The sequence below is a fragment of the Sceloporus undulatus genome, chromosome 3, assembly GCF_019175285.1.
Source record: "Sceloporus undulatus isolate JIND9_A2432 ecotype Alabama chromosome 3, SceUnd_v1.1, whole genome shotgun sequence".
Lineage (NCBI taxonomy): Eukaryota > Metazoa > Chordata > Lepidosauria > Squamata > Phrynosomatidae > Sceloporus > Sceloporus undulatus.
Window position 1 is genome coordinate 169,551,567 of NC_056524.1, and position 24,423 is coordinate 169,575,989.

The 24,423-nt window shown below is 39.8% G+C and overlaps 1 protein-coding gene across 1 annotated transcript in view; it reads left to right on the top strand.

The window, feature by feature from the left end:
* The window catches only part of LOC121925397 (hexokinase-1), a 57,672-nt gene extending 35,208 nt beyond the window's left edge, over positions 1–22,464 (top strand). The window contains exons 8-18 of the mRNA XM_042457498.1: positions 1,006–1,161; positions 1,960–2,193; positions 5,035–5,339; positions 7,323–7,471; positions 7,991–8,110; positions 9,837–9,932; positions 12,664–12,763; positions 15,297–15,480; positions 16,472–16,627; positions 18,318–18,551; positions 20,100–22,464. Of these exons, the coding sequence (XP_042313432.1) occupies positions 1,006–1,161; positions 1,960–2,193; positions 5,035–5,339; positions 7,323–7,471; positions 7,991–8,110; positions 9,837–9,932; positions 12,664–12,763; positions 15,297–15,480; positions 16,472–16,627; positions 18,318–18,551; positions 20,100–20,244 (1,879 nt within the window). The 3' untranslated portion in view covers positions 20,245–22,464. The remainder of the gene's footprint in view (positions 1–1,005; positions 1,162–1,959; positions 2,194–5,034; positions 5,340–7,322; positions 7,472–7,990; positions 8,111–9,836; positions 9,933–12,663; positions 12,764–15,296; positions 15,481–16,471; positions 16,628–18,317; positions 18,552–20,099) is intronic.
* The last annotated feature ends 1,959 nt before the right edge of the window (positions 22,465–24,423 follow it).

A 24,423-nucleotide genomic window follows, 5' to 3' on the forward strand; every position in this document is an offset into this window, starting at 1 on the left:
TAGGTAAATTTAATCTGTTAATCACAGTTTATTTGATAAATCAGTTTCAGATTTCAGTTGTTTTACATCCCTAATTTACATCCATTTTGTGCTATTGAGCTGCTCTGTTAGTTGTAGAACAAAGTTTGTATGTGTAACAGAACCTTTGCAGTGCAGAAAGATAGTGGGGATTATATGTAAATTTGTATATTTCTTCTCTTTCCCTTCCTCTTATCTGTATTCTGTCTGTACTCTTACTACCTGTACTCTGGGTCCTGTCTCAAATGCACATGGTGGAGCTTGAAAAAAGTTACTCTTTTGGACCACAGCTCACATCTCCCAGCTGGTTACTTCCCATTCTCTTGTCTTCTGGATCCACAAACCTATAAGCAGAATTCTTCTCACCCAGCACAGGGTTTTTACCTCATTCCTGCTACAGTAAACTGCCCCTTCAAGAACTGCTACAGAAGGTTATTAATTATGCCAGAATGATGTACAGTCTGACTGAAGGGAAAAATAGTAGGAATTGTGAATCTTTCCACATTGAGCAAATTGAAGTGCCTTTTATTTATGCAAGGGACTATCTGGATCCTACCCAACAGTCCTGCCTCATATTATTCTGTCTACAGCCCTGTACATGTGGGAAGTCAGAAACATATAGTGAGTTTAATAAGAACTTGAACCCCATGGCTGCAGCCCTACAGACATGGGGGTGCATCTACACTGCAAAATTAATGCAATTTGACCATGCTTTAACAGCCATGGTCAAGTGCTTTGGAATTCTGGGATTTGTAGTTTTGTGTGATTTAGCCTTCTTTATGAGAGAGTTTAGAGGTCACAACAGACTACAAATCCCAGGATTCCAAAGGATGCAACCATGACAGTTAAAGTGGTATCAAATTGCCTTATTTCTGGAGTATGGCAGCAGCCTGGGGTACAATGATATGCAACAGCTGCATTTAGGATTGGGCTACATGTAAGTTACTCATGAGAGTGTCTGAAGCTTTTTTAAAATATCCTTTTCAGGTTTGAGAAGATGGTGAGTGGCATGTACATGGGTGAACTCGTACGGCTTATCCTTGTCAAAATGGCCAAAGAAGGACTGATTTTTGAGGGTCGAATCACTCCTGAACTTCTAACCAAAGGAAAGTTAGAAACAAAACATGTTTCTGCCATAGAGAAGTAAGTGGCTTTAGCAGCTTTCCTAGGCTTTTCAGTGGCATAATTTCATAATACTTCGGAAGACGGTGGAATGTCTGCAGATGGATTCTGAAACAACTCTTGGATGAGCTTTTTAAAATAGCATGCTTTTTGTTATGCTTTAGATTATTTAGGCTATTATAGATTCACAAAAAACTTATCAGAAGGATATTTTAATTGTTCTAGTCAATTGCCTTGAGTGAATTTTAGTAAAAATAACATCATTTCTTACTTGCACATAATTGGTTTTTAGAGAGGAGGAAATATTGTGGCAAGGTAAGATTTCTTGCAGTCTTATTGCAAGAAGAAGCTGTGCTTCACTGTCTCTCATGTATGCATACAGAGATTATGTTTTGTACCAATATATCTTTAATGTACTCTGCTGTGCTGAGGCCCATGGCAGCAATGATTACACAAGGTGTAAACTAGAGGTTGGGAGCATACAGACCAGATGTAAAATTCCTACTATTCTTCACTATTGGCCATGTAGACCAGGGCTGTTGGGAATTGTAGACCAACGATGTCTGGAAGGCCACCCTATCCCTCCTCTTTGGACTCTTGAGTAATGAAGTGTTGCCACCCAACTCTCTGCTCCCTGTCCTTATAAAGTTCCTGTATGCCTGGTTCCCCACTACTTGGGGACCCTCTTGTAAGCCATTCTCAAGACTTACACAATGCTCTCCCATCATCTTCATGCACAGCCTGCTATCAGACCATGTTGCTTTATCATGGATTTTTAAACCTCCTAATACATTTCCCTCTTTTAATATCTGCTTGTAGGAGCAAAGAAGGTTTACAAAAAGCCAAAGAGATATTGACCCGTCTTGGAGTTGAGCCCTCTCATGAAGACTGCATTGCTGTTCACCATGTGTGTACAATTGTTTCGTTCCGATCAGCAAACCTAGTGGCTGTGACTCTGGGGGCGATCCTAAACCAGCTGCGAGAGAATAAGGGAGTTGGCCGTCTGCGCACCACTGTGGGGGTTGATGGCTCCCTTTACAAGATGCATCCACAGTAAGATTCAATGCAGTATCCATAATTACATCTTGGTACCTGTTAGGGACTATTTCTTCCAAAGGTCACAGATTTAGCACATCAAGCTGGTATATGAATGCATGGTCTGGACCTGAGCTAAAGAAGCAGAACTGTTAATGTAAGATGAAAGTAGGTTATCAGTATTGTAGGCTGGAGTTTTGGAAGGCCGAAAAGTGGGTTAGGTACAGGACACTGCTTACTTAAACTACATGCTGCTCACAGGAATGGCATGTCTGTGAAAGGCAACTGTTTGTACTTTCTGCTATCATTTCCTAGATAGGGGAAGATGTGCAGGCAAGGAGTTAGCTTCCAGTTACATGTACTACTGTAAAACAGCTGTGGAGTGGTGGTATCTTTGTGTGCTACCTGACATTACCCCTCACATGTAAATGGATGAGGGAGCGATGTAAATGGACTAAGGAGAAACTGTAACAAGTGAATGGATGAATCCAGAATCCACCTCATTATTCTTCCATTGCTTTAAACTGGATACAGTCGCCCCTCCATTTTCATGAACTTGGAGTCCGTGTACATTGCCCATTTGCAGGCAGCAAATGGAGGGGGACAAATTAGGGCGCACGCTGCCATTCAAGCCAATTGACAGTTTTTTATTTTCACTGTTATTCTAGTTAGGCTGTGTGTTAATGTTAGGTCCATCCATTTTCACCATCTTTCATTTTTCTTACTACTTTTATTTGGAAGCAATTGTTTTTATTCAAACTTAACTGCTGAATAATTTTACTCAGAGTTTGCAGCATATTGACTGTCAAAACCACAAGGAGTTAAATATTATGATGTTTCCTTGAACCCAGGCAAAAAGAAACTGTCACTTTTTGTTTATCCAGACCTGCCTTGTTCTCGCCTTATTATAGCTGTTTGGCTTAAAGTCCCAGCTGTTGGTAAAGAATACATTTGTTATTAGTGTAAATCTTGAGGCTGGTCCTTTATTTGGCGTACTTACGAATGTTTTTTCAAAAGAATTGTATTTGTTTTTAGCATGTGAAGCTGTAGTTGTCATTATTTTTACCAGCTCATCAGCTGAAAGTAATGCTAATTCTAATTCTTCAACATTTCTTGCACCTCATGAAACTATCCACATTTCTCTCTTACCTTTTTAAAATACATTTAATGCTCATAGTGAATGGGGTTTACCTTCTGTAGTGGAGAAGTAGAAAGTTACGCTTAACCATATCCGTCCTCATTTCCTTTTTAATGTGTAGCTCAATTGAGTTTCAGAGCAGAATGCTAACTTCCCTTCCCACAGTTAGTAGCTTCTGTTGTAACCTCCTTCCTTTGGAGAGGCCCCCTTTACACTACTTTGAAATTGAAGTTTCTGTGAGTGGCATCCATGTGGCAGAGTATGTCCTCATGTGTATGTATGTTGGAAGGTGGTTGATGGCATGTATATTTCCATGGATCTGGGACACACATCCTCCCCCTTGCCTGATAGGATGTGATTTTCATAATCAGCATACCTTCCAATTTGCAAGACTTGTTTCTGAATAACTTTGTTTAAGGCTGACTTACTGCATGTGCCAAAATTGGGTGGACATTTTGGTTTTACTTAAGACAAAGTAAGGTAAATAAGGTAGAATTACAGTTCTTGGTCTTAGAATGTTAACATTTCCAGAGAAAAAGTAATCTTTTTCTGTGGGGTTGCATGCAGTAGGTGTAGCATGGATAGATAATTGTAGGCAATATGTGCATGCAAGTGAACAGCCTTTGTGTGTTTGAATGGTAATTGTGGGCCTAGGTGCTCACACCATTGGTAGCACCACTTCACTTAGGCATATTTTTCTGGGAGAGTTTGGGATCTGCCTCCTTGTGGTTCTCACCCTGCTCCAGTAATGTCTATAATGAAGAGTCACACTGATCAGTTGAATGAGCTGTTCTCTTCTGTACTGGGATTGTATGTCTTGCGGTAATAACAAAGCAGGCTTTGGGAAGAAGCCATATTCTTCCATCTGCCCATATGATTTCTTTGCACAGATAGTATTGGCTTGGTTTGAAACAGGCAACAATTGTTTATATTTTACTTCAATTACATCTTTTTGTCTGGTGCCTTATTATCACAGCTGCTCCTAGCTATTGTCAAGTGTGGTACTATTATACTAGATCAGGGACTGTGAAGCTCTCCAGATATTGATGGACTGCAGCTCCCATCATTCCTTATCTTTGGCTGTGTTGGCCAGAGCAGAAATGAATTGCAGCCCAACAACATCTGGATGGTCACATTGCTTCCTCACCCTTTAACTGTCTGGAGATGGGAATCATGTGGTCCTTCAAATGTTTTCAAACTACCATTATCTCTCCATATTGATAATTCTGGTCAGGCCTTGCTGGATGTTGCAGTTCAAGATTATTTGCAGGTCCACTGAGTTCCCTGTGATGGATCTTTAAGTTGATATAAGGGCTCGACAGACAGGTGGCTCCGTGCCACCCGTCTTTGCCCTGAATCAGTACTGTAGCAGTTGCACGCTGCAGCACAGACTCCCTGCCAAAAAGAAACTGCCAAGAGCAGCTTCTTTTTTGCGGCGCCACAAACAGGACAAGATGCCACAAAGAGGAAAGGGTGCTGCCATGACGCCACTTCCTGCCAGCAATGTCTGGATGCTGTACGGCGTGTACATCATCATGGTGGCACCCGTGTGGCCAGGAGGCCGCCATATAACACCACTGTTACGTGCTAGGGTTTGGGAGCATCCGGACGCTGTGCGCACCCGAACCCTAGGACACACCCATTTGTACCAGGCCATAGTGACTTTTTTTTAGTCAAAGTAATGTACTATTGATTATAAAAAATATTTTTGGTTGTTGCAGATATGCCAGGCGCCTGCACAAAACAGTGAGACGCTTAGTGCCTGACTCAGATGTGCGGTTCTTGCTCTCTGAGAGCGGCAGTGGAAAGGGAGCTGCAATGGTGACAGCGGTTGCCTACAGGTTGGCTGAGCAGCACCGTCAGATCAACGAGACCCTGGCAGAGTTTAAACTCACTCATGAACAGCTCCTGCAGGTGAAGAAGAGAATGCGCTTGGAAATTGAAGCTGGCCTCAGGAAGAAATCACACGACCACGCCAAAGTAAAAATGCTACCTACCTTTGTTCGCAGCACACCTGATGGAACAGGTATCTTTTCAATCCTTGAAATGACACTTGAGCAACCAGTATAGTTTTTTTCATCTATCTATCTATCTATCTATCTATCTATCTATCTATCTATCTATCTCTGTAATCCACAAATAGGCACATATTTTCTTTGCATGTTTCTGATTGTCTTATTTATCAAACATGTATAAATAAATGAAGAAATAAAACCAATGAGATGCGTACAAAAGACATAAATATGGCCATTCATAACACTAGATTGATTTTAAAATATTATTATACAACGCACCCTTTGTTTACACGGGGGATCCATTCCAGACTCCCCCTGCATAAAACAATGCCTATGCTCGAGCCCCATTTAAATTAATGGGGCTCGTGCACATGGCGACGTGGCAGCACACGTGTGCCATGGGCATGCGCTCATCCCTATGGGACACACCGCCCCTTCCTCCCCGTGCGGCTTTCAGCGTATGCTGAAAGCCGCGTAAAGTGTACCTGCATATGACGCAGGCGCACTGTACTGCTTTTCCTGCATGTGTTTAAATGATTTCAAATAATGACTTTGAGAGAAAAATAAAAATAAAACAACTATCCTATGAAATGAAGAAAACAGCTTCGAAAAAAGCTGCATAAAGGCTAGTATCCTTTTCAATGCCAATGGAGTGTGCTTTTGTATAATGCAAGTTTCTTGTGGCATCCTGGTAACAGTAAGACAGTAATGATATTCTGGAGCAGTAACATTCCAGTGGTGATAAATGGGTGTTGCAATCAGGGAGGCAAGGGCAGACGAGTGGGTGGGGTGGCTGAGCTCTGCCTGTTCACCAGCCCTAGCTTTCCAGCCAGTCCCTTATACTGTGTACACATGGGAAGCTTTTTGTGTGTGTTTGTGATTTTATTGCTAGAATGAAAAGGTACATCTGCTAGTGTATCCTTAGGATTCCAGCTTAAATAACCAGCCAGTGAGGAAAAATTGCTCCAGGAAAGAAAACTGAAATGAGAAAGGAAAATTTCACCACTCTCAAAATGGAAGCTGCTCTGTGTTTTTAAATTTGTGCTGCTCCTTAATAATTCCTCCCTTGCAATTGTTCTTGAAACTGAATTAAAAAAACAACTTAAGATTGCAATAATGCTTTGCATGGCAAATGGAGTTTACATGTTAATTACTTCCAGTGGCTTTTTGATATGCTGCTCAGGTTGTTCTCATTTCCCCAGGTGAAATGACTCTATCAATCCCCTGGCCTGTTATTCTCTTCTTTATTGCCTATTCTTCATGATAATTCAGAGCAATTAAAAAAAATTAGAACAGAACCTCTGCATTCATGTTGCTTTGCAAGAACACATTCTTTAAATGGAAGTGGGACAGCAGCACCATCTGCTGGCAAATATTCCATGTCTTGTGTGCACACGTCATGACATTTATTATTTCTATGTAGTCCAAATTTGCCTGTGTTAGAAGAGTCTATTTGCATTAGAATGTGCTTTTTTCTGCACCCCCACTTTTCTTTTCAGGAAATCTTTTAGATCCAAATCTTTTTTCACATGTTCACATGATTGCTTTTATTTTAAAGAGAAAGCAGCTGCCAATACATACATCCTCCTAAACCTTTTATGAAAGGGACTCATGAAGCCACTTGCACTCAAGAGCTTGTCTATGTCACTGCTCTGCTTCATTGCTTATCATTTCTGCTGGTTGGATAACCTTTGGGGGCAAATAACAGCCAGGAGGAAATGGTTCCAGCAGAAAACTGATGCACACTTTGGGAATAGTGTGGGATCGCATGGCTGCCCTTTCACTAAACTAAGTGACCAGGAGAAGCATGCAGTATGTCTCCTTTTAAACATGTGATAATGTTCTCTGTGTTTTGGCCCATACACTGGGCAGAGAACCTCTGTTATTCATTCTGCATCCTTCTCTTGTAGTCCCATAAATAAAATTGGCAAAGGCTGAACGTTCAAAAGTAATAGATGCTTTATTCCTGACTTCTTGTCATTTTCTGTTTGCAGAAAATGGAGATTTTCTGGCTTTAGATCTTGGAGGAACAAATTTTCGTGTTTTGCTTGTGAAGATTCGAAGTGGAAAAAGGAGAATGGTAGAAATGCACAATAAAATATATGCCATTCCTATAGAGGTCATGCAGGGTACCGGAGATGAGGTGAGCTATTACACATTCTTCAACAATGCCTCAATAGTTACTAGTGGCAAGTATTGTTAAAATAATGCCTACATTGCCACAACATAGTGTAAACAGTCTTTAGTGGAGTTATTTTCTGCTTGTATCATGCAGTCCTGTACTGGATACCACTGTGGTGTAATATATGTGAATCACTGCTAAATATATATGGCTGACACCTGTTGTGCAGCTGCAGTGAGCTATATGGTGAACATTGGTACATATTCCACCTTTGACTTGGGCCCCATTATGGAATGAACAAAAGCTCATTGCAGAATGTGTATACCCCACCCAGTGCTTGTTGGGACATGTTCCACATGCAAACCTGTGCTTCCACCTCTTCAGCTAGAAATGACCATTGTGCAGTGTCCAATAAAAACACTTTACATGAATAACACAATGTGTTTTTATTGGACGCAATTTATGCCTGAGATATGACAAAGGATGCTGGCCCATGGGCACTTGCTTGTGATATAATCATTCTCTCTCTTGTTTTTAAAGCTGTTTGATCACATTGTTACCTGCATCTCGGACTTCTTGGATTACATGGGAATAAAAGGTGCACGGCTGCCCTTGGGCTTTACATTTTCTTTCCCTTGCAGACAGACAAGCTTAGATGCTGTAAGTTGCTGGTGCTTTTTCTATAATGGAACTTTTCAGCACTGTGTTTTCAGAGTAGATTTTTAAGTTTCAGTGAATGAGTTAAGCAGAGCTCAGAAAGGTGAATGTGAGCACTGATGTTCGGGCACAATTTCTTGACATTAAAACATTAAGTAAAACGATTTGTTAAACTCATTTGTTAGATTTTTTTTAAAGTGCCATGCACCCATACTACCCAGTAACAAATAAAAAAAAGTTAGATAGCTGTTATCTCAGAAACAGTGTTGCTGGCATATACTAACAGGATATAAAATAATTCATTTTAAAATAATTGTGGAATATTTGAAACACTGAGGGGCAATGAATTAATTTTTAAAGAATTCTTTTAAAGGGCTTATCTAGCTAGATTATTTACTTTGAATCCCCTTCCCAGCTATCTTCCTCCTGTTTAAATGACACAGGGCCAAAAACCCCAAATTGGGCCACACCCAGTTTGGCCTTTCTTCCCCTTTAATCCAAATCATAAAACCTTACTTTTTGCTCCAGATTTTCAGCCTTCTCTGCAGCAGCGACAGTCAGATGCCTTCCCATGCAATCCCTGTGAGCTGCCTGGTGCTGTTGCAATAGAGGGAACACAGAAAGGAGCCTTTTATCAGAGTCAGGCCATTGGTCCATGTGATTCAGATTGGTCAACTTGACTGCCAGTGTCACCAGATTTTCAGAGAGGAATAATTCCTTTTGCCATCTGGAAGTGTTGAGGATTGGTGTTCTTGTATACAAAGTATGTGCTGTGGCTTTGATTAAGGTCCTCTCACTTCTTTGCTTGATATACAGCTGTAATGTCCAGGAATGCACAGCACACCCCCTTCCTCCCAGGTTTTAGGTTTAGAGCTTGGAAAGATACTTTCTGAGAATAATTTGTTCCTGTTACTCATTAAAGTATAAATGATCTTAATGCTAATTTTATTCCATTAATTTCACTCCCCCCTCATACTCCATTCCAGGAAGCTACATTTTTTACAACTCAGTGTTTCTATGTTGGCCCTAGGTCATCTGGGTGCCTTAAAAACCATGCTGAAATTGCTGCCCAGATTAGACAATATAGGCTGCTAATCTTTGCCCCCTACATGAGGGCTGGATAAATGCAGACTGTTTGATGTAGCCCCTAAGGTTGTTTTTGAGGCATCACCAGTACCCTGTGAGAGCCAATGTGATGTAGTGGTTTGCACTATGGAATATGGCTCTGGAGATCAGGATTCTGAATCCCTGTTCAGCCATTGAAACCCACTGGGTGGACTTGGGCAAGCCATACACTCTCAGCTTCAGAGGAAGGCAAGGGCAAAATGCCTCTGAGAAAATCTTCTGAAGAAAATCTTGTGATAGGTTTGCCCTAGGGTCGTCAAAATCAGAAGCAACTTGGAGCCACACAACAACCAGCACCCTCTATTTGTTTTTTTTTTTTTTTTTTTTTTTTTTGACGGCTAAAATGCTACTTACTAAAGAGTTTGGGGGCAAGTTCACCATGTTTTTGCTCGCTGAGCCATCTTAGGCCCAGGTGAGGCATTTTTCTGACCAAGACAGTCCAGCAGAATATCATTCATGGTAGGAAGAATACTTGATACCCTAGTTATTCACCAACTGACTGGATCTGGTATCTCCCTGAATGTCCTATGATGATTATTTCTGATTAGTATTAATGCTACAATGAATGGAATCAAAAACTTTTCTTTCTTTTTTCTTTTTTTAGGGCATTCTTTTGAACTGGACCAAGGGCTTTAAGGCTACTGACTGTGAAGGAGAAGATGTTGTTTATTTGCTAAGGGAAGGAATTAAAAGAAGAGAGGTGAGAATTTTCTTTTTAAATTTATTTTGACGGTACATTCAGTAGCACTGAACTAAAACCTTTCCTCCATTTCCTGAAATGTTTTCTTCCCCTGAGAATATTCTAATTTCTTTCTATTTTTCTCTCTCCGGAGTACGTGAGAATTTCTTTTGACTTAGGTAAAATTAACAGATCATATTGGATCATTTAAAAATTAATGGCCTGTTGGATATGAGTCACTGTTGCAAATGCAGTTTAAAAACAGGGTACTTTTTTTAAAAGTTAAGGTATGCATAAAGAAAAAACTAGATAAACTGAGTTATTCACATTTTTATGCCACTAGTGAGGTTTCCTGATTTCCAACAAATGACTCATATGGAGATAATCTGAAAAATATAGGCAGATATGCTCTTTTGTTATTATTGCTAGTAACAGTTTGTGACAGTATGCCTCTCTTCTACAAAATATGCATAAGTAATATGATGAGTTCAGGAGCAAATTAAGCCTGAACTGTCACTAGAAGCCAAAATAACTAAACTGTGGCTATTGTATTTTGGTCATATAATGAGATGACTTGTTTGAAAAGGCGATAAAGCTTGGTAAATTGAAAAGCTATAGGGAAAGAGGAAGACTGCATGACAGATGGATTGACTAAAAGAAGTAAAGATCCTGAGTTTGCAAGACCAGTGCAGGGCTGTTGATGACCAGGGCTGTCATTGATAGAGTTGCCATAAATATATTTTGTTGAAATATAATAATAACAACAAAATGTGATTAGTCAAAAGGCCTGTTATGACAGAATGGTGATATAATCACTTATATTCTGATATACCTCAGCATGGGCAGAAGACACTTTGGTACATGTGAAGTATGAGGTTCATTGACTCCATGCCAGTGCTGCAGTCTTCCTTGTTACACCCCACACCATTCCTATGTGTTCCCCTGTTCTAATCCTTGGATTAATTTGAGGTAGTCACTGTAAGTATATTACACAGGAGACAGCATTTTGGTTTATGGTTTCAAATAGGTAAGGAAATTCTAAAGGTCACCTGTAGCTAGTGTTTGACCCTGGAAACATGAAGCAGAATTTATAAACTCAGTTTTAAATGCTAGTAAGACAGAAATGTTATTTGCAGATCTTAGGCCCTGCGAGTTGTTTTCATAAAACTAGACCAGTGTGGCTCAGCATATAACAGGCGATAACAAGGTATGCCACGATATAATTGCAGAGGTGAGGAGATTTCAGGCTTGTCTAAGAGATTTATCTCTCTTTAAAACAGAACAAAACAAAACAAAAAAGTAAACCTCACGATCCACCAGCTAGAGCCTGGTAGAAAAGCCATAGACATAGAATTAAAGAATTCTACCCAGGAATGTGTATTGAGTACCAGAAAAGAACAGAGAGCTCTCAGTCTTTCTTCACAGAAATCCCTCCTGGTTACCTCAAGGTTTCTTCATTTCAGTAATATATTTGGGGGGGGGGGGGGGGGGGGTCACATTCTGCTGCATTTTTAAACAACTGGGAGTCAGAAATCCTTGCAAAATTGCTACAAACCCTGTAGAGATCAACAGTAGACTCAGATAAACCTTCTGTCTAATTCTATCTGCTGACAACTTTTTACAACTTCTTAAGTTAGTTGGAAGGTTTTTGTAGAAGAGAAAGAGCTAGAACTTGGAACTAAACTCCCTGTTACTATCAAAAATGGAAACATTAGTGAGATGGAAGGGGTGGAGGTTTGAACAAAAATAAAGATGACATGGGTACTATAGATCATGACACACCAGACAAGTCTGATTAGAGTTGCGGGAATAAATTCAACGTTTTGCCACTAGTCACAAGGCAGTTTTCCTCCTCCACACTGCCTTTAGTCTTTCTGCTGCCCCAAAACCAGGTCATAAGGGTCCAGATGTAGTTTGGGGATGCACTGGGAGCTGCAGTCTTGGTTCTGTTGGATCTTGCTCAGTTCTGCTAGTTGTGAGCAATCAATAGGACTGAACACATCTGTTCTTGAAATAGATGACGAAACTCAGTAACTATTCTGTGCTTTTTTTGCATCTTTTAAATGTATTATTCAGTTGGATGTTACAGTATGAGATATTCTTAGCCCTACTGTCCTACAATTTGTATTTGGTGCACTTTTTGCAGCATCTTGACTTGTACAAATTAAGTACAGGGGACTGTCTTTAAAGAGAAATGTAAAATAAAGAAAGAAAGTCTTTTTTGTTTGTGTCTATTACATTGAAATGAACTAAAAGTGTATTGCAGTCTAGATACAGTCAATGTAACTAGTATATTTTGTTTTATTTGTTACATTTATATATATCATCCTTCTTCCTATGAACTCAGGGGAATGCACATGGCTCTTCTCTTGCACATTTTACCTTCATAACAACTCTGTCAGGTTGGTCAAACTAAGAGTGTAACCATCCCAGTTTCACCCATTGATTTTCATGGCTATGTGGGAACTTGACCTGGGATATCCTAAGTCTAGCACTCTGAAAATTATAGTATTAGATGGTAATTAGAACTAGGATATTCAATACCTTTGATTTATATACTCAGCAAATCTTTCTAGTCAATCAGCATGAAGATTGCATTACTCTATATGAAACAAAATCCTATTTTCTTGATTATTATGAGGTAATTGTAAATGGTAGACATAGACTTGCTCCACTGAAGTAGAACTGTAGTGGAAACTGTTTTGGTGTGTTTTATTAAAACCAATTATGGTGTCATGTTGTTTCTTTGAAGGAATTTGATCTGGATGTTGTGGCAGTGGTGAATGATACAGTTGGGACTATGATGACTTGTGCCTATGAAGATCCAAATTGTGAAATTGGACTCATTGTGGGTGGGTATGAGGCCTACTTTAATTTGGTTTGGGAGGGGATGCAATGTTATTTTAAAATTCACACATAATAGCTAATGTTATTTCAGAGTGATTTAATTAGTCCAGTTTTTCTTTTCTGAAAAAAGTAATCCGTTTTATTTCTTATCCAAAACTTTGTAAACCTGTGTTGGACAACCTTGTATTCTCTCAAGGGCTACATTCATATGGTAGTAGTTTTGTCAGGAGCCACATGTTCACAGTGGGCAAACTTGAAATTGGTGGTGTGAAGTGCCATAGGCAGATGTACACCAACCCACCTCTTTTCTTTTCCTTCTTCCTCCTCCGATAGAAGGATGCTGGGTAGGGACCTCTTGTAGAGATCTGAATTTTAAATTAAGCTAAAGTCATGTGTGGTCCTGTGGGTCCATTTTACCAACCCACGTAGTAGACAAAATCTGCAGCATTTCTCTGTTCGTATATCAGAACTCTGTATTTTGTCTCTTAGAAAGTATGCTGTTTCAGTTGGTTGCCAAAGAATACCAGGAAGTCAGTCCATACCTTTCACTTGTCAGAATTCATAGTGTGATTAATAATCCTTCCAGAAGTAACTACAATGTGGGGAGGGGTCCTCTCTTTGTACACTTAGTAATATTGAACAGGAGGGTGAAGTCTAAAGCAGAGGTGGGGAACCATTTTGCAGTGGGAGGGATAGTTTAGGCCTCCACTGGCTATGGCATCATGGAACATGCCATAAAACTGTCCTTCCTGATGTCAGGACAAGGGCCACACATCTCAAATATTGTTGGATTCCTGGTCAGAGCTATTCTTCCATCTAATGAGAATCCCGACAGCGCTGAGTTAGCTGATAGTAGTGGAGAATAATAAATTTCTGTTTGAATTCATGGGAGGTGGCAAATATTGTGATTTCCTGTTGCCAGAATTCAGCGTTCTAGGCTGAGAAGTTTAAATCTTCCAATTTCTGTATGTTGAGATGTTAGTGGTAGGACACAGAGAGACACGTGTGCATGTACATGTGCAGCCTCCAGAAATGGATCAGATTTATGCCAGCATCTACTTAGAGATTACCTAACAACAGAAGGAACCTGTGGGAAAAACGTGGGAAAAACAGAAAGAAAGAAGAAATGTAGCAGCACCTTTCTTGATCCGTCAGTACATCTGAAGAAATGGATTGAAATCCTTTAAAATCATGCTTAAATTAATCAGTTAGTGTTAAAATTCAGCTACATTCCTTCTTTTTCTCCCCCCCCCCTTCCTTTGTTTCCACTGGGATAGACAAGCATGGATATCTTTTTGAATAATGAGAGGAAATAAATTTGTACCATATTATCAATTAGGGAGAACAATAGCATTAAACAGGATTGGGGGAACAGGGAAATTTTTGTAATTTAGATTGTGGGTGAATAAAACCAGTACTTTCAGGTTGAAAATTGACATGCAGGACCAGATAAAAATCTATATAAGTTACCCTTAGCTGCATGTTGAAAGAATACATTTGTGATTTTAAATACATGTAAAACCAATCAAACCACGGCACCCGTTAAATTCTCCTTATTATGATGGAGCCACTGGATTAGACTTTAAAAACTTAATCCAGCTCCATCATAATAAGGATAATTTAAGGGGTGTAGTGGTTTGAGCATTGGACTATGATTCTGGAGAGAAGGGTTCAAATTCCTGTTTGGCCATGGAAACCCATTGGGTGACCTGGGGCAAGTCATAGTCTCTCAGTCTCAGAGGATGGCAATGGCAACCCTGCTCTTAAGAAACTTGCCAAGAAAACCCTGTGATAAGGGTTGTCTTAGTATTGCCATAAGTTGGAAATGACTTGAAGGCACAAAAGAACAACAAAAGGGGCAGATAAAACACAGGAAGTTCTCTGCAGTTGCACGTATGTTAGGATTGTATATATTTATTTAACTTATATCACATCTTTCTCTCCAAAGTCAGTTTCACGGTAGCCCCAAACACAATTCAACATTATAAACACAGTTGAATTAAAAGCAACTGAAAGCATAGCAATAAGGAAAGTACAGCACACACTGATTAAGATTTTTCTTAGCAGTTTGTCAGCTGCCCAAAGCCTGCATGAATAAAAAAGATTGGCCTGCTAGCAGAAAGGAAACAGGGAAGTGATCTGCCTGTTCTCCCTTGGAAAGGAGTTCTTCAGCTAGGATAGAGCCACCAAGAAAGCCTTCTACTGTATCCCTCCCCTAGTCTGAAAGTAGGGCCTCTTTACCAGTGCCGAAAGAGTATGATTGTTATGTGCCCAAATAATGTAATGATACAATATGTATATGTTCCATTATTTTGCTATTATGGTTGTATTCTCACTTTTGCTAAGGAGATTGGGGCAGAGTGTGTGATTGTTCCAAATCATATGACCAGAATAATCCCATGATGTTGTTTAGTTTTTTTCAAGATCACCCTTAGCTTCAAAGTATTTGTATTTGTGTCCTTCTCTACCCTAGAGGCATTTGAAGGATAGCAACAAACTGCCATTCTGGTACTGAATTGAATGATTTCCTCATTGCAGGAACTGGCAGTAATGCATGTTACATGGAGGAAATGAGAAACATAGAGATGGTAGAAGGAGAACAAGGGAGAATGTGCGTGAACATGGAGTGGGGTGCCTTTGGGGACAACGGATGCCTAGATGACATCAGGACGATCTATGACAAAGCTGTTGACGAATACTCTTTAAATAGTGGCAAGCAAAGGTATTTCCTGCTGCTATGTGGTGAGAAATGCAAAGTGAACATTTGGGCTACTAGAATGGGGGAGTTTCTGGCACCATAAGCCCTCTTGTCCTTCTGTTCCTTCCTTCCATTTTTCTTCTTACACTTTCCCAAAATTTCAGCTGGGCAGTGTGGAGGTGAGGAAGAGCAGCTGAGAGGATTTCCATAAATCAAGTCCTCTCCCTAGAAGAGCAGTCCTAACTGACCAAGATGTCTGTGAAGTAACTGAGTGACACTAAGACTACTGAAGCTATGCTGAATCCAAACCCTTCCCTGGCTAGGGATGTTGGAAATTAGTTAAGAGTGCCTTCATCTAATGTTAGGCCATCTTTTTGATGTGTCCCTGTTTTAGGAGCTTTGGATCGAGCATAAAAAGTCTGCACATTTGCCTATATAGAAAAAGAATGGTGCAAAAAAGAAGCTGTTCTTATTTGATTTTGCACCATTCTTTTTTAATCACCTTGCAGTTTTCCTGCCTCTTTCTTACTCTTCTCTGCCAGATTATAGGCATCATAGCAGTTCTGCTGATAGATTATTCCATCAGTAGATTTTGAAATCAACTGGCAGAAGAGTGATTTTGGACAAGAAAGGAAGGAGATATCTGATTGTCCCTTTCTTGAACAACCTTCTGCAACATTGTAGAGACATTCCACTACAAATAAATCCCAAACAAAGAATTTTTAATTTCACTGGTCCCAGTCCATAATGCTTTGCCAAAGGGAAAATGAAAAAAATAGAGCATGGAAAAGTTGCTTTGGGGGGGGGAGTTACATGCATGAACTCCTTCAGTTCCTGGCTATGCTGGCTGGGGATATGGGAATTATAGTGCAGAAAAATAACTTTTCCAAGATTGGGGGAAAATTTTTTTACATCTTCAGACGCTTCCTTTGGTTAAGGTTTAGAAAACAGTCCATTTGGTTGGTTTCATGACTATGCTTTCTTGCTAAACACATTCTTATGTGTATGATTATAGGTATGAGAAGATGATCAGTGGAATGTACTTGGGAGAAATTGTCCGGAACATCTTGATCGACTTCACAAAAAAGGGATTCCTATTCAGAGGTCAAATTTCAGAAACACTGAAAACTAGGAGTATTTTTGAAACAAAATTCCTTTCACAGATTGAGAGGTAAGTGAGCTAGATATGCCAGGCAGGGAAGATAATTGGCATTAACGGTACTGTTAATGGCACTTTCTTTCAGCAATATTTCTATGTCAGTAGTGTTTCCTTGTGAATTTCCAAAATATTTTGGTAAGCTTTCATGGTTTCTTTCCTGTGTTTTTGGTGCATCTAACTATTACACCCTCATGGCGCTGTAATATGGCGCTGCCACTAGATGTTGATGTAGCAGAATCCAAACCCATCACTGTAGCATCATTTGGTTACCATCTACCTCAAAGAAGACAGAGATTGAGGCTCCATAATACCTAATGGCCTCCAGAACAGCTGATTCTTTCTTATTTATCTTTAGCCCCCTTTTGTGGGTCAAATCAGATTATATATTCTCAGAGTGCCATCATTTGTATCTAACCTGAACCTGATTTTGGAGGGATGTTGAGCATTTGAAAACAGTTTGGTGGTGTAGAGTTGCACGACGCTGGTATAATGGTCAGATCTAGAGTTAGGATTTTTGAGGGCAGTGGGAGATTACAATTCCCAGAACCTATCAGTCAGCACTGGCTATGTTGGCAGATGATTTAGGTAGCTGCACTACAAAAGATATCTTTCCTTAAATCTGGTTGAATTAAGTTTCCCAACAAATGCTCTAGTGTCATTTTATTCCCACCTGAGACACACAGGAAGAAGATTTGATGCATTCCATATATTGATACAATATATTAATATGAATTTATTATATTTATATACCATATATTGACAGCGAACTAGGGCATACCCTCATTCGACAATTATTGCAATTTGATCCCATTTTTAACATCCGTGGCTCTGTCTTATGGAATCTGGGGACAGTGATGTGGGAAGAGATTTAGGCTACTGCCACACTGCAGAATTAATGCAGTTTGACATTGCTTTAACTCATGGCTCCATCCTATGGAATCCTAGGATTTTTAGTCTTGTGGCACCAGAGCCCTGACAGAGAAAGCTGAATATCTCACAAAACTCCAAACCCCAGAATTCTACAGCACTGTGCCATGGCAGCTACAGCAGAATCAAACTGTATTAATTCTTCAGTGTAGATGCAGCCCTAATTAATTGTCTGAAGTGTAGTTCAGGGATATGGACTTAGAATTCACTAACAAAGAATTATAGAGACTACAGAGCCCAGGATACCATGGGGTAGAGGGCTAGCAGTCAAAGTGAGATTAAACTGCTATAACTGTGCAATGCAATTTCACCCTCAGTCTGCAAGGTATTAACAGGCATAGAAAATCCCAAAGTTTGCAGTAGTATAGAAAGTAATTAAGGAAAAGTAAAACAAACAAACAACCTAAGTTGAGGACATAAATGCTCTCCATAAATGGATCAGCAAAGAATGACTATACTCAGTGGATATAAAATGCTGCATCCTGATGTTTGGATTGGATGGAAAATTGAAGTGGGTGGGTGAAATGGAATGGAGTGTAATGGAAAAGGGTATGTCTGGGTGGGACCTGGAACAGAAGTATTCTATACTTCAACATTTTCTTGCCAGTTGCATTTGTATTTCTGAAATGAATGATTTAATACGTCACATAAGAATTTAACACTCAATATGAAATGTGAAGTCTTTGCCCAGAGATGCTTTTAAATAAAATATTTAGAATAAATATTTTTGGAAACTAGCTCAAAATCTGTTTCCCCCTCCCTTCTTTTTCAACAGCGATAGGTTAGCGCTGCTTCAGGTCCGTGCAATTCTCCAGCAGCTTGGTCTGAATGGTACCTGTGATGACAGTATAATAGTCAAGGCAGTGTGTGGAGCTGTGTCAAAAAGGGCAGCTCAGCTGTGTGGAGCTGGGATGGCTGCTGTTGTAGACAAAATAAGGGAGAACAGAGGACTGGACCATCTGGATATAACTGTCGGCGTAGATGGCACATTGTATAAACTTCATCCACAGTAAGTCTGGGATATTTTGTGTTTATTGTTTGCCTCTATGTTCTTAAAGTGGCCAATTCCCAGTGGCTTGAAGGAAGGGAGGAGGAACCTTTGACCTTCTGGATTTTTTGGACTGCAACTCATAATCTCTTACTCTTACAGTGAATCTGCTTTAGGTTTTAACCCAAGCTTTAAAGAGGGTGTCCAGAATGCTGAACTCTATCTTCCAAATATGTTCAGCACCTTTGATAGTTTGGTGGGGAACTGCTGCATGAAGCAAGTGAATCTTTTTCTTAATTACTGTGGGATGTCTGGTCTCAATCTTGGAAGTAACGAAGGAAGGTTCCCAGTCAATTAGATGTTCTGCTTGCTTCCCTTGCTCTTCTGTGTAATATTGATGAGGTCTTTTAAACATAAAGAGAATTCAAAGGAATATAATACACTATATGGCAACAAGTCACATTCTCAGTGATGGGGCTTCAAAAATGTAGCTTTGTCCCATTAAGGGAAGGGCCATAGCTTAGTATATAGCACATTCTGTGTTTGCTAATAGTCCATCATTGAAAACCAGCCAATAACAAATGGGGCTGTGGAAAACTCCTGTCTAAAACCCTGGAGAGCCAATGCCAGCGAGTGTAGGCCAAAGTGAGGTTGGTTGACTAATGGTCTGACTTGGTACTGGCCACACTTGAAATATTGAAATGTATATAGTCTCAGTAATTGAAAATTAGGAAGGATATTGTGCAGTTACAGAAGACACAGAGAAGGGCAACTGGAATGATCTCAAGCAACTCCCCTGTGCAGAAAGTTTACAGTGTTAAGGGCCATTGGTTTTTTAAGGCAAGTAAGAAGATATGAGACAGGTATAAAAATAAATCATAGAAAATTTAAGGGAGATTTTTCTTCTTAATACAAGAACCTGGGGTCATCCACTGAAACTGATAGGAAATCCAGGATTAATAAAAAGAGAATCTCCTTCACCCAGCACATAGTTGAAAATGAAGTCAACTACTTTTGTCTCAGGTTTCCTTGGGAATTCCCAGTGCTAGGCAATTGGATTCAGAGAGAGTCACACTGTTCTTAGGCAGATTTACTTTGTATGGGGCTATGCTTGTCTCTTACAGTAGAGAGAGCAGTGTAGCCTTTTTGACCTGCCAATCCTTGCTGGTCATTTCTCTCTGGCAGGGGTAGGGAACAAGAGGTGATCTAGATGTTGGTTAGCAAATTGTATCTTCACCCATGAGTGCTGGAAGCTGTAGTCCAATAACATCTGGAGGGTCACACATGTTGCACCTCTGTTAAATGGGGTGCATATAGCTGGATATATCCATTGATACCACAGCCTGAAGGGTAGCCTCTCCTGTCACTCATTACCCATGCATGTTGCATTGCTAGACAAATGAAACCTCGTTCAGCCACTTCAGAGCATGAAAAGGTGCTTTTTTGCCATGCTGCGTGTGGACTCTTGGGGTTGTAGTAACTTCTCAAGCTCTGAGTGGTGTTGCCTTAGAGTGGAATGGTAGAGGAACAAATCTTAAATCTCTTGCTTTTTTCTTTTTCTTTATGTAGTTTTTCAAAGGTCATGCACCAAACAGTAAAGGATCTGGCTCCCAAATGTGATGTGACATTCCTTCTTTCTGAAGACGGTAGTGGCAAAGGGGCTGCACTGATCACTGCTGTGGGATGCAGACTTCGAGAAGCTGAGCATAACTGAATTTTGCGACATGGGCCTCTTCTGCCTTCTGAGCACTTTCTTGTAAAGCAGTTCTGCAGTCTGAACTGGCGGGGGAAACCCAGAACTCAGCTGCTTTTATGGAAGAGCTGGAGTTAAAAAAATAAAATAAAAATAGGATAATGAATAGAGTGTGCTGTTGCTGATAATATCCTCCACCTCTGAACCCTTGTCTGCATGTGTCTTTTTTCTTCCCTCTTTGGTACATTCACCATGTGTAGATTATAAAAAAGGATCTGTGGTTTAAACAGATGTCCAAAATGAGCTTAATTTTTCAGGTATAGGATTACAGTGGTGGTACTGTGTCAAGTGTACTCTTTCCAGCTGTTCTGATATCCATATTAAATAAATATACCACCAGTGACGCTGAGTAAAGTGCTACTTCAAAAGGGAATAGCAATTCGCTTCTGAATTTTTACCCTCACACTGTTTCACTTTTACCCCAAAAGAGTGCTGGAGTTCACACTGCCATGTGAATAGTATCTTCATATAACAGCCTAAATTATCATATCTGTGCATATTCAGTCATGGGTAAGTTAAACAAATGACTCTACCCATCTGTCCAATATCATTGGCATTTCACATTGCTTTGGTGAACGAGACTCCAAGTAAAAAACATCTTACTGTTTTTGTAGTATTTCATAAAAACAACAAGCCTTTACAGATAAAATCACATCAGTGCTTGACTGAGATAATCCAAATCTCTAGTCATGAGAAATCTTTGGATTGATATGCCCCTAGCTTGGTTTTGCTATGTATCAATTCCAGAAGAGTGATTATTTTTAAAATTAAATGGATTTCTGTTGTTCCTATTTCATCTTTTGTACTCTTTTGAGAGCCACTTCCAGTGTAACATTCTAAGATCACAGATAGATTCTGTGAAGCAGTTGTCTGAGTGTTTGCCAGTGGAAATATCACTAGGTATAATGACAGCTGCCTGCAAACAGGATCTTGAATTCCTGTTTGATCCATTTTTGGAAAAGAAAATGCATCAGTGCAGGGCCAATGGCAGGCTCCAGCATCCTTGGGCAGCTGCCATAGTTGATGTTCTTAGTTCCCCAACTCTGTGGTACTCCTGTTGGGTCTTCTTGCCAGCCTAGTCTATTGGCTCTGGGTTTATGACAGCAGTGGCATGGGAACCTTCTATCAGTTTTATTTACCGCAGTGCCCAACATAACACAACTGACCAGGAGTGGGGAATCTGCAGCCCTCCAGATATTGATGGACCTCAATTTCCGTCAGCCCTAGCAAGCATTGAGCTGACTAGAGTTGAAGTCCAATAACATCTGGGGGGGCACAGGTTCTCTATGTATACTGTAGAAAATTTGGGGGAAATTAAAATGCAAAGTGACTTGTCAAACCAAGTACTCAGTTATAGGAACAAGTGGCTGGTTAAGGAAGTGCAGTAGCTCATTTGCATGAATTTCCCCCTCCCCCAGGTGCTTGGATTACACTCATGATATTTTTTGGAAAGTATGTTTCATTGCAGGTTTTAAAAGTGATTGTAACTCAGAAGCAGACTTTATTTAAGCACAGAAGAAACACCATTAAACAATTACATGAATATCTTGTCTTTGCTTCAGTCTAGATTTGGGTGAGTCTGGGCAGGATGGTTGGAAAATTGCTGATAGTCTGTAACGCCAAAGGAACCAGTGTGTAAAACCCAGAAAATCTCAATCATATGGTCATTCTTTTCCTGCCTGAAATTGCATAGATGTCAAATGAGCAAGTTAGCCTTTTAATATGAGCCAACAGCCTTCAATTAGTCTTAGAATCAATAGTGATGTTTCCTTCTCTTCTTCCAATTATGACTTGACAAGATCACACCAAGTTCTCGCCAACCCTCATCTCACCAACCCTCATCAAAGAGTTTGGGTAGGGTTGCAATCTATTTTTCTTCTCTGATCCTTAAGATTTGGATTGTCCTAGCTTCTAATACACATTTTCAATATGCATTATGGTGCACTGTGAAGAAATGTGTGGTAACATGAGTCACAAACAGTAATCTGAGCTTTAAGTGTGTGTGTGTGTGTGTGTGCATACGTTTGTGCATATATGTGTGTGTATGTTTACCTGAAAAATTGCATGGTTACCTAGTTTTGCCACACTAGAGTCTTTTTACATTGCCCACTGGTAGCACAATGATACTGGTGCAAAGTGGATATTTGTGACACTATTAAACCTTTTTTTGATGTGTGTTTATTGGCGTCTGGTGATTCTTTTTGGCAAAGGGGTGATTTGTGCCCAAGGGAAAAGGTGCCAATGTCTTAGTAAAGTAATAAAAACAAACTATGAAACATCTGTTATTTTTTTAAAAAAACGGAACTCCTTAGACCAGATTAAACATAATTCTTGAGTATGTCAGTGTCTTTTATGGTTTACAAAACAAGGTTAGGCAGGTTCACTCTTTTAGTCGTTTGTTACATGCTTGTGCCAAGCTTCAGAGTTACTCTTTGAGTGGACAAATACCTGCATTTGTCCGATGTAGTGGCTACTTTTTGTGTGCGTAAGGCCACAAAAGGTCAGACTAGATGTGGCCTGTTTCCCTCTGGAGGGATGCCACAGCAGCCAAACCGTGCAATGTCCCTCCGGCGTAAAAAGAACCTGGGAAAAATTGGTTCTTTTTACAGCACCGAGTGAACATCACAAATGCACCATTGGCATGCTGTTGATGTACGCGATGCACAGCAACGTGTATACGCTGCGGTCCCTTATGTAAAGATGGTGGTGCCCATGTGGATGGGATGCCGCCACCATGCCATGCTAGGGTTAGGGACTGTGCGTTTGGTGCGCGGTTCCTAACCCTAGTATCGCCGGCAGTATGCTGCTTCGGGAACGTCTGTTTCGGGCCTAAATTTGATTTGTCTCATGTGCAAGGTGATTGGTAATATTTTATTATCAGCTTTACAGGGGGACACATTCCGCCCCCCCCCCCTGGGTTTAGGGGGAGGCTTACTAGTTGTAGCATAATTTATAAACATCTGAACAGCCTCAGGTTGGAGAAAGTGGATACGGCTTGTGCTTTTAACACATAAAAGGGAGATGTCATAGCTCAATGGGAGAGGAAATGGTTTGCATGTAAAAGGTTCCTGGAAAGATGCTGGCAGTCAGTGTATAAACAGAGGGACCAATGGCCTCAATTGGAAATAAAGCTGCTGCCTAGATTCTGAAAAAACAATCTAAGAAGTAAACAGCAGCCAGCAGAATGTTTTTATATATAAAGTTCATCTCTTGATATTTGATTTCAAAGGCTAAGAGAAAACAAGTGTCTTGTTTGGGATTTCATCCCCTTGCAAGCTGTGTAATATGTACAATGGGCTAACAGTTCGTTGGTATGCTAACCCAGCTTAGGTTTGCTATTAATCCTTCCATATCAGCAATGTGTTAAACAACAAATTTAAGACTTCACTTGTATTTTTCAAATGTAATACATCCATGCGGACTCAAGACACAGTTGTTTGGAAGTATGTTGCTCAAACTTACTCAGTGTTGTAAAGCTGCTTAATTTTTTAGAGTATGTAAAAATACTCGAAAGTGTATAATTTCTGGGGAAATGTTCCATTTCTACTTTCACACATTACTTTGTTACCTGCTTCTGCTGCTGCTGCTAACCAGGTTCTCCTGAAGATTTGTTAAGCAGGTTGTTGCAATGTTTAAATAAGTTAAGATAAAAACTTTTTTTTAAGTGAGAAGAGAGGGAAAAGAAAACATTTCCTAGTTCATGTAATTATTTTGTGCTCTTCCTGTCTTCATTTAGCTGGAAGAAAGTATTCACGTGAAAGTTATTTCCAGAGGAAGTTAAAGAAAGTCCTTTTCTATCTCTCCTTTAAAACGTTACTTTTTATGGCAAGAAATCTCAACAATGAATTATTTTGTAATACAAATCATTATTGAATAAGTCTATATATAAAGTCAAGCTTTTTTTCTTTATTAAGTGAAATATATTGTCACCTCGTAAAATACAATAAATATTTAAAAATCTGCATTACAGTACACTGTCTTATTGCGATGCCTACTGAGGTATAACAACGGTCTGTTGCATAATTTATCATTTTATTTTCTCCAGATACCTTTTATATGGAAATCTAAAAAAAACCCCTCAGTCCTAACTAAGGATAGAGTTCTTTTACAATTGCCAGGGTTGTGCTTTTTATGTTATTT